The 14635-nt window shown below is 40.6% G+C and overlaps 1 protein-coding gene across 3 annotated transcripts in view; it reads right to left on the bottom strand.

Annotated features, from left to right (window-relative positions):
- ahnak (AHNAK nucleoprotein) overlaps positions 1-14097 on the bottom strand; it is a 34993-nt gene extending 20896 nt beyond the window's left edge. For all 3 annotated transcript variants that reach the window (XM_072662885.1, XM_072662887.1, XM_072662886.1), the window contains exons 1-5: positions 13783-14097; positions 5340-5390; positions 1047-1110; positions 516-672; positions 182-387 (exon numbers count right to left, since the gene is read on the bottom strand). In XM_072662885.1, coding sequence (XP_072518986.1) covers positions 182-387; positions 516-672 — 363 coding nt within the window. In that variant the 5' untranslated portion in view covers positions 1047-1110; positions 5340-5390; positions 13783-14097. The remainder of the gene's footprint in view (positions 1-181; positions 388-515; positions 673-1046; positions 1111-5339; positions 5391-13782) is intronic.
- Positions 14098-14635: the final 538 nt, after the last annotated feature.

Below are 14635 nucleotides of genomic sequence, written 5' to 3'. Positions count from 1 at the left end.
ATCTCATCAGTCTCACACATTCTAGTGACAAAAATAACCAGATGAAAACAGTATCAGTATATAACTGTCTTATGTCTTAGCTTTCTTCTTTTGCACTTGCAGGTCATATGTATCCTTTTATCATCATGTACAACATGGAATCTATTTTTTGAAGAGCATAAGTAACAAAATATTATCTCACTAGGATGATGTCGGGACTAGAGCCTCCAAATCCGCCTCGTCCTTCCCATGACAGTGTGCCCATGGGAGAGCGACAAGGTGACTTATCTCCTGTCTTGTGCTGTAGTTTTAGTCCAACCTTGTGTCGGTTAAGAGTTTTCAATAACTCAGCTGTTTCTTCTGAGCTCATGTTTTCAAAGTAAATGGTGGCACCCACAATTTGATCACCTGTGAGAGTAGAAGAATTACAGTACATGAATTATACAGCAGTCACATGTTGTCTTACATATCATGGAGGGACAGCATTATATATCAATTTGTATTATGATTATTTTTAAGGTGGTCCCAATGTCTACCTTCAAATACTCTCCCAGTGTGAGCAGCAGGGGACTCATCTTTTACTTCTTTGATGAATATCTCTCCTTGACCTTTTTCTTCTATTGTAAGACCATGTTTATCAGCACCCATCCACTGTGGGAAGAGCACTTCCCTTGTGTCCTCTTCTTCAGCCATCTTAGAAAAAGAGAAAGAATCTAAATTAATGTTTTTCCACATGACAACAAGCATATACTTAGTCTTGTTATTCTGGGATAAATTCAGTTTTTACTGACAACTGGCACTGTACTTTTCCATGTGACTGTCTGAATAGAAATTAGATATAGAATACCACCACCCATCTTTAGTGTAAAGATGCACTTTCAGGTAATTTGCACATTCATGTGTTGCACATAAACCATGTTTATACCATTGTCTGTTAATAATCAAATAATAAAACAATAAATTTGCTACTATTTATTTAATATTTAATTGTTTAAGCTAGTGCATTGCTCTCTGTACTCAGGTAAACAGTACCAGTATGTTTAATGCTCCTCAGCAAATATACCTACTTCAGATCTTGTTTCTCTTTGACCTGTCCCCTCAAGTGGACTGTATCAGCCCTGGTTTCACCCCCTGAAACCAGACAAAGCAGAAGAAAACATCCTGATGAAAAGAAATACTTAGTAATCACAAGCTATAAGTGCATGATCAAACCTGCAAAGGAACAAGACTTTGATGAAGAGGAAGTTCGAGCAGAATACCACAAGATGGCAATAAAATGCCTGTTTTCAAAATGGACAAGTTTAACACCAACATGAATCCGCCTCTGACTAGAATCTGGAAGGACAGTTGCAAAGAGACCACACCCAAGCCTCAGGAAACTTTGGTCATAGATGAGATCCAACGTCAGTACAGAGAACAATGCTGTTTACAGCTGCCACACTTAATACACATAAAAATACATTTGCTGAAGGCACATGCTCTAAGAATAATAGTATTTTTATCTGAGACGTTTCCGTAGACATATTCATTTGGGGTTTATTTTTATGTTATTTTACACTTCAACATTAAATATTAGTGTTTTCTGCAAACCAAAGTACGATAAAATAAAATGTTTAAAGAAGTTACGCAACCTGTGCTTAGTTCCATCCACTTAGTTGCATTTCATTTAATGAATGACGGCATTATTTATGGTACGGTAATTATGCTTGGAGAAATTAAGGGCTCTAGTACAAAGCAACCAATATTTCTGTTGAGTTGTCCAGCAAATATGTGGGTCTGTCATTCCAGCTTCAAACACAGACATCTCATTGTTGCATTAATACCACCCCCTCAACCATCCACTCAGCTATTACATAAGACCTTTTGGCTATGAATACACCTACGTGCATATTTTATACAACACTGTGATCAACACTCCTCTGGCTTATGCTGACTGATTACTAGAAAACACCAGATCTTGTAACAGACATGTATATTTGTTAGGCAAGATGTCCTCATTTTACTACAGCTTTGAACGTTTAGGAAAAACAAGCAACACATTTGCCCATATACTGACACATACGCTGGTTCATACTGGAGGAATATTTTAGCCATTCATTGGAATGTCACACTGTTATGCTTTATCTATTTATAATAGTGATGTGCCATATGGTACTGTTTGTGATAATACCAGTGTAATTACAAAAAAATCCATATCTTGATAATAGCAGTATTTTTAACAGTTTCTCTCTAGTTGTGGTGTCTCAAAAGATGGGAAACATTGCGTGGCAAGAGACAGTGGGGCAAATCAGCATTCAAACTGAATAACTGGACCAGACTGTCATGCTTTGGCCATCTTCTCCAGAAGTTTCCTTTATTAATATCTAGTAAATATTAGTTAGTTGTTAAGGTAGCACATATCCCTGTTGCTTTGAAGTTTAACATGACCATTTAAAGTTATTTGGAAAGCCTATACAACATTATACTAGTTAGATGAACAAATCTATAATTACACTGTCCTCACATTGATTCTTCCTCGCCTCACTGCATTGCTGTGTACACAAGAGGTAAATAGTCGAACTGCAGAATATGGTTGGTTGGTTAGCCTGGTTTACTGACTGATTGGATTTCTGTTTACCAATTCTTACTTGAGCCAACAGAATGGGGGGAAAAGCCATGCCAGTGATTCTGAGTGTGCGCTGATTGTTGGTGCCAGACGGGCTGGTTTAAGAGTTTCTGTAACTGCTGATCTCCTGATTTTCAGCACGAAAGTCTCTAGATTTCAGTGAGTGGCAGTTCTGCAGACAGAAACGTCTTGTTGATGAGAGGTGTCAAATGAGAATTGACAGACCGGTTTGAGCTGACAGAAAGCCTACAGAAACTGGTGAGCAGAATCAGGTTGCGTCACACTAGCTTGTCAACACTGGGGAGGTCCTGTCTAGTATTAGTATAGTGTTCCTAATAAAGTGGTCAATGAGTGTATACGCATTTCATATTATGTAAATAACAAGTTAAGCATCTGTCATTTCACAAGACTTTACCACCAATGCCTGTTCTGCAGTCTTCCTGATTCTTACCCAATAATCAATAATCCATCTTAAAATAACAATATCCAATATTTGATCTAATAATCAGGAAGATCTTAAAATAACAACCAAAAGTATTGAGGAACACAGAGCCAACGCACTAGCTGACAACTTGTAGGATCCCTTCAAAGTAAGCAGACGAGCCTGAATGCAAACAAAATACCATTCTGCCCCTGACAGTCTACAACACAGAATAACAGCAAGCCCCGTTATAACTTACAATCATACTAAGACTAAACATTTAACCGGTTCACAGGATTTGTTGAATACACACAATCTTTCAGCAATCTACTTCCCCTTTTAATCCAAAAGTGGATTTTCAAAAGGAAATTGCTCAAAAATGCAAACACATAATAAATGTCATGATATGGCACCAAATATGAGCAGCTTATTATGGAAAGCTGCATTTTCCTCCCACACACTAGAAGCAAAGAACAAGTTAACAGAAGGAAAGAGGCTGAATGGGTAATTTTAGGACCCTTTCAAAAAAAAAAAAAGATTTATAATTCTTAAAGACGTTAAAAATACGTCAAATTGGGAAACTCTGACACAGTTCTGCAATTTACTTTCACTAAATTCTATTCTGCTCATGTAGCAACCTAAACTTTTCCCCACAGCGCAAAACAGTTTAATACTGTACTATTAATGCCACTAATTAAAGCAGAAGCACGACCTGCTATTACTCTGGCGCATTACCTTATTCTGCTCAAGCATGAAAACTGCTACTCAGTGTCAGTTCAGAGTATAAACTCATTGTCTATTCTATTCTATTCTATGAAACACGTTGAGACTTTGATGTCAGAAACCTGCTCATGGACACATGATTGGGTATTCTGAAACGAGGCTCATTATTTTTGTTGGCTGACACAGGCCTTTCCAAAAGCAGGAGGAGGGCAAAACTAACAGTGTCGAATTCTCAGCAACTCCCAGTGAGTGGAGGAACGACTTGTTATTCCTCTCCCTGGCTCAAGCATGTTTTAAAGTTTAGCCTAATGCCACGCCCTTCCTACTCTGCTTCTGTGATGGGGTCAGCACACTCCCGTCCCCTCCCTTCACATCAAGCAACTCAACATACATATTTTCTGGCTTCTTTATCCCTCTTTAGATTTATGATCAGGGGAACTGTGTCGGGAGAGCTTGTTCTCATAAGTTCAAGAGATTCCTAGCAGCAAATTGAACCTCAGGCAATGGTGTGTGAGAGTGTGGTTACATTTAAACACACTCTCTATATCTGATAAATCAGTGTTGCTATGTATAGAAAAAATATGTTATTTTTTTAATTATTATAATTATTATATCTTTTTTTTATGTGTTTTTAATATAACGTTTCTCTGTGACAGGATAAATAGAAAAGGCCTAGAATGACTTTGAACTATATCTTGTTTCATTGACTTCCATCAAAACTTCAGGATTTCTTTTTTTTCTCCTCATGTAAATTTAGGAACCAAGCCATATTGAGTCTCAGTCATGAAAATCTTTCCGCAGCTGCTTTTGACCAGCTGCTGGCGCAAACCGTGCAGGCCGGGTAATGGCATGGGGAAATGGACGTCATGAACAGGTGGTCAGGCAGTACTATGGGAGGGCAAACACAGTGGGCACGAAGTGTCAAATTTCTCAGTGCAGGCCCTTCACAGCAGACACGGTTGTATGACCTTCCTGAGTCAAGCATGGATTTCATGACAAACATGCCATAAGTGCTTTCTAGTCTCACGTTGGTTTATAGGGACTGGTTTAATCATTTACTTTGTGATGTTTAAGAGCGCTGGATGTTATAACACGTCTAGTGGTATCATATTTTAATTGTCTGTATTTTAGTGTTCAAGCACCAGCTTTTTAACATACACTTCACATAAATACACTCTTAGAAAAACAGCAGTGATTCCCTCAAGGGTACGTCTTCTTCAGTACCTATAATTAGAGACCATAATTGTACCATATTCATTTTCGTAAAGTTGTATTCATGTCATTTGTGTTGACTCCAAGTATTTATTTATTTGTTTTACTTTTTTAAAAATTCTGTTTGTGGAAAGATACAAATATCCTAGTTTGGTGAGTGGTGTACTTTAAAGCTATACACAGTGTACCTTAGAGGGTACATTTACACTTTGGTGTTACACTACTATGACATTTTGATGTGTGTATGTTTATCTTACACTTGCAACATTTTCTGGGGCTTAACAAGAAATGGCTCTAAATAGGTAAAACATGTTCACTGCTGTGTCATGTTTCCATTTTTGTTCCTACGACACTGTCATCTGCTCTTTTAAACATAAAAAGAAACAAGGAGGAACTTACCTTGTGGTCACGGACAACACGCTCTGTGCCACCCCTGTGTTACTTCGTTTTCTGGAAAAAGAAAAGAGACAAAAGCAAAACGTTAGACACATTTAAGGCTTTGCAAGGTTTGCAAGACTTTCATTAAAAATCATGTCTTATTCACAGCTAATAACTTTGTTAGTTAAAAGCAAGGTACCTTTTAATACATCTCATACTTGCAGTGCACGAGAAAATCAGTATACAGTGGCTTTCCCTGGTAGCGTATGTACTAACTCTATGAACAGGCATAATCTTTTTGTTTTTTCCTTTTCTTCCTTTTCCTTCAGAATACAACCCCACCCATTGCTCTCTACTTTCTCTACATTGCCCTCAGAGGGCGACAGTGACTGAAACGGATACTGCATAAACACATAATACAGACAGCATTCCTTTACACTAACCTAAGCCCTGAGTTTATTTGATCCTGCTCACACCCAGAGGTATTCTTTCAGTAGTTCTATTTTTTTGCAAAATGTCTGTTAAACTGTATAATGATCTGCTAAATCCCACATTACAGTATCATAAGATAACTGGATTGATTACAATGTAGATTACAAGCACAATTAAACTATTATCCTGTGCAGCACTCCCTAAAAATAAATGTATCCACCTACTGCTTTGGATTACATCCAGTTATTTTGTCAAGCCTATTAAAGAGCAATAAAACAAATATAAGACCACATCAGATGAAGAGGGGGAGTGCCAAATACATGTGTACGTGTGCTACAGCGCGTTCAAAGAAAATAATAATAAGAAAACATCAATTTTCCCTTGAAATCAGACTTTAAAAAAAACTGCCATCCCAAAATCTGTTCCTTCACCATAATTCCTGCGTGTGTTTGAAGACTTGTCCTACTGTCACCTTGCAAAACAGAGGCCCTATAGGGTTCCCCACGGGGAAGCAGACATCCACTCATGTGCATATAGACAATCTTCTCGCCTAACTCTATATCACCTCTTTATAATGCATAACGTGCCTCGTCTAACTTATCCGTTTATTCAAATAACTATGAAATCCTGAGTCCACAGCAGTGCACAGTGTTTGCTCTGATATTCTACCTCTCACACTGACTCTAACCAGTGTCAGCCCCTAGTCAAAGCAAACCTTATCAGCTTCACAGGCTCTTTGAGAAAACGTGTCACCGGCTATATGAATGCATGGCTTATCACCACACACTAAACACACAATTACCTGAACAAGCAGTTGCTGAAGTGTAGCAGTAGCATAACTGATAGATATACCTATTTACTCTTACTGTGCAAAAAAATGATCTGTGCAATTAAACAAATCATTAGTGATACACTATGGATTCTGATTCTGTACTGATTCCCCAAATGTAAAATGAATTTGATTTTATATGATTCAGTGGTGTTCTGATTCAGTACATTTGTAATTAGTTAATAACCACTACCAGAAAGTGTGCCTTACATTAACATGCTTCCAAATTCAGGTTTTTATGGAGCATTCAACATCACAAAGGAGCAATATTTGGAACAAATTAAATTCTTTATAGTGTCCCAATCTAACGCTATACACTCCAGCTATGTATGTAACATGCTAGTCGCTATACAATGATACAGTTCCAGACTCTGATAATAGGCCAAAACCTCTAAATTAGTGTTAGATGCCATGTTAGAGCACAGTTTGCAATTGTGCATTAACGTGTGTCTCTATTTATTTTTTTATTTAAAAATATAAATACATTTGGCACAGCCTGAATAGCCCATCTTCAGTTTAGCACAAGATGTCTGAACAAAGGGAAGTCTGTTTTACGTGTGTTGTCCTGTGTGAGAAGAAAATGTGAAGAATGTGTTAGTTCCTTTGATGTGCCTCTCAGGGCAATAAAGCAAATGATGGACGACAGGATATGATGCAAGCTAATTGACATGCACACTAATGTGATAAAGATCACTTCAGAGAATCCAGTTCTGCTTTTGGGGACTTTTTGTGGTGTTTTAGATTTTTCATTACTGATCGTATCGTGTCTGATATAGTAGTACTAAGTCATAAACCAATGCCATTCAGGTTGCAAACTGCAAAACTGTCTTTGCACTATACCCTGCACATCTACAAACTACACTTTTTGGGCAAAAAGTGCTGGGTCTAAGAAGGGCCGACACTGAGAAAAAATGGGCCTCTAAAGCATTTCCAAAATGATAGCTGAAAAAAATCTTTTAGGAAATCTTGATATGTCTTTTCCAAGACCGGTGCCTTTTTTAAGACAAATGCCTGGGGCAGCTGAAGGAGGGGAAAAACTTCACTGACACTGAAAAGAAATGGTGGAGTCAGATCAGACAGGTATCTGCCAGTAGAGACCTGCCCTAGAAAGTGTTGCAGAACAACTGTAATTATGTCTCTTCAGTGTGGTTTAACTTTAACTCTTAATTACCATTTAGGACTCATAGAAAATAGCAATTTGCAGGAACACTGTGCATAAAGTGATACCCTGTCTTATAGACCTGTACAATCAACTTAATATACAATCATTGGAAATGCTGATTACAATATTTTAACAAGTGATCCTTCTTGTTTAAAGGTTACTTTATTTTCAGAATCTCAATAATCCTGAAATAATTGCAGCTAAAGATCTGTAATCACAGATGAAGGTATGTATATATTTTTTCTGTATTTTTTTCCCCAATTCATATTCTTAGAGTTAAATCTGACATGCTATGCTGTAGCTCAAGGGGGGTTGAGGGGGTTGAAGCCTTCACAAGTCAGTGTTGGTGGTATCAATAGTCCTGAGCTGTTCATAAACAATATAGATGAATATTCTTCTCAGCGTCTCAAAGCTTTTTATCATTTAAGATTATAAAAACACTGCTAGAAGCTCACACTATCCTGCTGTTTCATAATACAGTTAGTTATTTCGGAGCCGGGACTGAAATAGACATGGACCTGTGGCAATAAAGGACAGGCTGGATGGGCTTGTCACAGTGTTTGCACAGAACAATGCGTGGCAGAGCAGCTGTGTACACTCCAAAGACTGCATCTATGAGACTTCTACTGATTTCTAGCTAAAGGCAGACTTCTTTTTGCAAGATCTTACAGGGATTTTAATGGACCTGGTCAGGATCAATGGCAAACAAATGATGCATGTAACAGAATGGTAAATGTTACAGTCTAAAAGTCTAAAAGAATGCTCTGGGTGGTAGGTCGGCACAAATCTAAAGATTTGTAGCGTCTACAGTACATCCTAGTCATCGCATACTGCATCTAAAGTACGGGACACACCCTACGTTGAATAAGAGAGCAACCATGGGCACACCATCTCCCATGCTCGCAGAGCATAAAGGGCCCCACCCTGGCCTCCAGTCACACACATTCCTTGATAGAGCCGTCAGGCCAGCTGGAAGAGCGCCCAGCCTCTCCTGCAGTGACTAACTCCAATGCAATGTCCTACACTCTGCCCAATCACTCCGTTCACCCACTGTGTCTGTACCACAAAAACAGGATACTCATTTTATTAGGTTTTACCGATTATAATCCAACAGAGGCAAAATGACTGGAACGATAATTTCCTGTGTTTAAAAATTGTCTCACCAACTTTAAGTAAAGCAGATTTTAATCACAGACTCAATGAGACTCAGATTCGGAAGTGCAAATAACCTGCAAAGCTGCTGAGGAATGAAAATGTACTGTGTGTATGAAGTAAGAGACAGCAGCTTTTCAGCAGTGAGGTTTCCCACAGACATCTATCATAATAACGAACGAGTGCCCCATCCTCCTCCCACCAACAAACAAAGACAAAAGGCTGGTTTATAGCGTAAGCTGTGTCTTTATGGCCTGTTGTTTTAATTAAAATGTTGTAATGTTTAATTGGAGGAGTATGCACGTGGTGAGCTAGCATTTGGACCGCACGAAAGTCAATAAATCCACTAGTTGTGGCCTTTGACAGGCACAAATATTTTTCACTAGTACCTCATTAATCACTGGGGAATATGGGGGTTATATGCTGCAGCAGATCAAACTGCCTCAAAACGAGTGCTGACTCACTTCTGGAAAATCGAGAATAACTACCAAGCGGTAAAATGTTCCATCTTCCCATCCAGATGGACTCAATTGAAAACCCACATTCAGCCAAAAAACTTCGCCCGAATTATTCTGCACTCTGCAGAGATACAGAAAGACGACCTAACTAAAAGCATGCGTTGCGTGCACTGAAGCAATCATCTTAACCAGAGATGCCTTTAAAAAAGACTATTGTTCTAATGGAGTAGAATTAAGGACAAAAAAAGCAGTACTGAACAATATGTTGAAGAAATGAAAGTGATCCAGCCTACAGAGGGACGTTGTCACTTGACAGTTAGGGTGTAGATATGCAACCTAAGGGGAAGAAAAAAGGTAAAGACTGGCTAGACTGGTTTGCTTGTGTATTAACACAAGTCCTACCTTAATGATCGAAGGAATTATACTATGATGACTGAAGTAATCACCATAATTAAAGTTGGAAAGTGTCAACTGCAATAAAACAATCGATTCAGGATATTGCTGCTCCACAAGGCTTATCCACATAATGTGACTTAGTCATAGATTGACATAATCATTGAGTCACCATCAATGGTTCAGGGTTTTGTGCCTCACTTTTGCAAGGATTTACGCCTTGCTCCGTTACAACTCTGTCAAACATTTCAAAGTAGTGTAAGGGGTGTGGTCCAGAGCATTGAGATGACTCATGTTCCTAATTAGCTAAAAAAAAAACTGCCAGCATCTCTGAGAAGTGACACAAAAAACGCCCAAATATGCCTCTATTGATCATTTTAGGCACCACATTTTGGAGATTGATCATAAGTCGTTTAAACGTTTAAAAGTATAATGTTTAGACTCAGACTAAACTAAAGGCTAGGACTGGATCTCTCCAGGCTTGCCCCATGGCACACTGCGTTAACGCAAAACACTGTTTTGCTGCCGCAATGGGTGTGCAGAATAAAGCAATGTGTATACATGTCAGGTCATGCCTAGTTTGACTTGCCAAGTGATTAGTTACAGATAAGGACTACACTGATTCTGTACATTCCTGAGGTTTTGTGTATGGAAAGTTTAAAGATAAATGTCCATGAAAACACAATAAACATGTGCTTCCCATCAAACTGCAGAGGTACCATGACCACCTACAGCAAATATAACACAAACCTTGCAAAAAATGTCTACAGATATCTGCCAAAAATTCAGTCACATCCAGCACTCTCTATTTCACAATCTGTAAACACCTAGAATCCAGCAGACTGTACTGGGTGGAACGATGAACACCAGGAGAGAGATTGGACAGACTGTCACTGCAATCAAGAACATGTCACAGCACCAGGCAGCGGTTAGCCTGTTGCAACGACTTAGTCCATTTATCAGGCAGGTATCAGCAAAATGATGTTGAGAAAGAACGAGGATCATGTATAACACTTACATATAACATCTTGACCGAACATGACGTGCTCATTGCTATTCGGATCGAGTCAAGTTCTGTCTTGCAAGACATACAGATTTTATACTGTTCTTACCGCTGCCACACCCCCTAATGCATAGCAGCTAAAGGAAACTGTGAGGGCTAAGCGGACTTGGATTTTCATACACGTACACCTACAAGTTCTGAAAGTTCTGGAAGCTCTGAAATCTTCACCCTCCCCCTGTTCATTGGTGCTATGGTTCGCTACATAAATTGAATCTGGCAGTTGTTCTTAACACCGCGTCAAAGTTTCACAATAAATGGGCAATAGAAATGCCCCAAAATCGTTTTACAGTTATTTCCACTAAACGTTAAGAAGGTACCTTGTCTTCTCCTGTTAAGTTACCATTTTGAAAAAAATACTAGGTTTTTGAGTGACAGCGAATGCATATTACTAATAACAGTAAAGCTGAAACTTTCATGGTCAGAAGTGTTAAGAGAATTAAAGGCGTCTACAAAGACCATATTCCCTACTGCATGTCCCAGACTGCTGCTTACAATAGAATCCAGTCACATGGAAAATGATGAAAAATCAACGTGTGGCTCTGAGTCACTGGGATTTTGGCAGGGGTTTGGCCTTTTGCTCAATTGTTCCTAACTTCCACAGTCAGTATTTCTCAACTAAGGCTTAGTTTGGACAAGCTGAAACACAGCGCAATAACGCAACAAAGCAAGAGGTTTGGGGAAAAAAGGGAAGCGTCAAAAGAACATCACTGAGGATTTACTAAGCAGTCACAAATGCCTCATTGAACTCATTCAGGTTTTTTGGTCAACATCTCTACATCTGTGGTCCATTCATATCAGCAGAGGATCATCTAAACAAACAGTTTCACAGATAAGAGCATATGAATGCTCTCATTTAGTTCTTTATCAGGGCTGCTCTTGAGTCAGAAACAATGCAAGGGTGAGAAAACAAACAGACAATAAATACTACACTTAGTTGTGAAGAGGGCTGTTCCTCCATACTGTGCTCCGTTTGGCATAGACGGCAGACCCTCTAAAAGCCTGTAAGGAAATGACAGAGGAAGTGTGCGCGCGTCCAGAGTCTTTCCGTTTCACACTGGCATAGCAAACTTCTCAGAGGCACCCCTCCTATCTACCCTATCAACATTTTGCAGGAGAAAGTGGTGCCTAGTTCCTTTGAGCGCTGATGCTCAACCAAGCCTCAACGTACTGTGTGTGGTCTATCCATCAAGAGCGAATCTCGAAGAACTGCGGCTAAACTTTCGCCCTGTCCTACTTAGAAACAAACACACAACCACCTCGAGATTTTCAAGGTTGAACTACAAGACACTGCTGGACCTTGATGGAACTGGCATTCCTCAACATCTCAGCAGCCTGTGTACAAATCTCCTGGAACAGAATGTCCAAAGGTTTTAAAAGGCTATTCTTTATCTTCTATGGGCTCTATCAGCACATTTGGTCATGTAGTGATCCTTTCCACTACAAAAAAGAAGGGGGCGAGAAGGGTGTGGCAGGAGAGGGAGGGGGATGGGATCTAAATGCGCAGTTCCTCAGTCTATCCATGTATATAGCTGTTCCCTCAAGCTTTTCAGAACATGTTAAAGACCATTTTGAATAAACTGTACATTTTCCAAAACGGAGGTGAACTCCACCTCTCTTCTTTTTCTGTTTTCCCTGTTTTCTTAAAGTTCTCGTAGAAAGTTTGGGCAACTTTTCTGCAGCAAAACCTCAACTCCAGAGTTGAATAAGAGCAGAGCGTGAATCAAACCCTTCATTCTTTCCTCTTTCAAGCAAAGCTGTACTTTTCCCTCTTGTGCTTCAGACCTGGTTTCAATTAGTAAGTCTTTCCAAACCACTACATTCCATCACCCCCCCCTCCCAACCCTCCTCCCCCCCACCACCACCACCATCCCCCTTTTTTCGCACTCCCCACACCCTGGCCAGAATCCCAGGTTAAGGAAATCGAGAAAAAACTGAGAATGACCAGACTCCACCCATTTCAGTACATTTAAGCTTCACTTCAGAGGGAGTTTTCAGTAAAACACCACACCTCACCTAAAGTTTGCAACCAGTACCATCTCAGCGTGCACAAGCAACAGAAAACCTATAAAACTGTTCATTTAGCCCTGTTTTTAAAGTCATCTGCTGAATATCTGCTGACGTTGCTCAAATCTCTGAGCTGTGACCACATTTGGTAGGGTATGAAACCACGCACGAGATTATGAGGAGAAAGAATCGACGTGGAATGAAGGCAGGCATGGAGGCAGCGTTAAAAAGAAGCGCACTCTTATTCAGCAGCATGTCCACAACAGAAAGCACACACATATACACTTAAGCACACCAGTATCTGAGCGTGGAGAAAAACTTCTCCTACACAGAAAGAAAAGTTTTCGTGCGTATCTCCACTCCAGCTGTGCGCGAGCGCGCGCGTCAAGCATTTATCCACGTTGCAGTGCCAAACTCGACCCAGCACTGCTGCTGGGGCTTTTTCTGCCGACTACAAAGGGTGTGGGGATATTCTTTGCATGGCATGCAAACACAGCAGAGCATTTCCTTGCAATTACTCGGCTCGGCTCTTGTTAGTACACACGTTTGCCTCTCAGCAACTTCTGTCTAACCAAACTCATGCGATTCAGGCTTCTATTAAAGTTCAGTATCACTTCATTCCCACGATACTGAAAGCGACCAAAAGCCAACGTTGTTTTCCCTTCAAATCTGTCTACTAAAGTCTCGGGACGATAATGCGTAACGGAGATGCCAATTGTGCAACCAGTTACACACCCACCTCTCCGCATGATCCATGTTACGCTTCATTGTCTTTAGGCAGAGGGGGCTTCCTCCACGAACAGAAATGTACCCTCATAGGACCCCCTAACTTTGCTAAACACGCTCTAAACGTCGTAGCTCACTGGTTTATCCACTGCGTAACACCAAGGACAGCAAAGTAGCTAGGAACTGAGCAATGGCTGGGCTGCAGACTGTCCTGAACACTGAAGGATGGAAATACGTGGTCTTACCTGGAGCAGATCCTGCATCCAAAGCTTTTAACACCTCGGCATGAGCATCCTCAGCCGGACACGTCTTTTCTGCCACAGCCCCGAAAAGTTTTCTCCCCCACAGATGCTGTCTGACACTTCTTTCTCTGAGAACTTTCTTTCTCTCACACTCTTGGGTTTTTTTGTTTGTTTTTTTCTCACAAGGCTTAAAAGCCTTTCTTACTTTTCTCTCTCTCTCTCTCTCTCTCTCACTCACTTTATCTCTCTCTCTCTCTCTCTGTTCAGAAGCTGTGCGGTCGTAACTTGGGGCTATGGAGAATGGCTGAGCGCAGGGCAGGGCAGGGATCTTCAGGAGGAAAATGGGGAGGGAGGGGACGGTGTGGCAGGGAGGCGTTGTTTGTTCTTTTTCACCACCCTCTCCTCCCCTCCACTGCCCGCCAGTATGTCGATCACCCACGCCCACTGGCGCCACGATTGGTTACTGGTTCTTACTTCCAAGCGGGCCGCCGCTACGGTGAGTAAGGAAGGACCTACCGGCCTTTTGGGCCCAAGCCTAGCTCGGGGAGGGGAGGGGAGGGGAGGGGGGGGGGGCGGGATTTGACGCAATACGGGTGGGTTAAGAAGAAAAGTTAAGTAAAGCAGCAGGGAGTGGTCGCCTGTTGCTGCCCTTCAGCCCACCCACTGTTGTGGCGATAGAGACGCGAAGGCCTGAAGTTTTCGAGAACAGGAACGTAGTTGTGTTGATAATAACTGAGAGAGAGAGAGAGAGAGAGAGAGAGAGAGAGAGAGTTAATGACAGCGTTAGCACTTGTATTTACACTCTATTTACAGTGTAGTCACAGTTACAGGCGGGCATCCGCAGGCTGAAGAATGG

Source organism: Salminus brasiliensis, chromosome 19, assembly GCF_030463535.1.
Source record: "Salminus brasiliensis chromosome 19, fSalBra1.hap2, whole genome shotgun sequence".
In the NCBI taxonomy this organism is placed as follows: Eukaryota; Metazoa; Chordata; class Actinopteri; order Characiformes; family Bryconidae; genus Salminus; species Salminus brasiliensis.
Note: the sequence above shows the minus strand (reverse complement) of the source record. Positions and strands in the feature narration are given on the sequence as shown.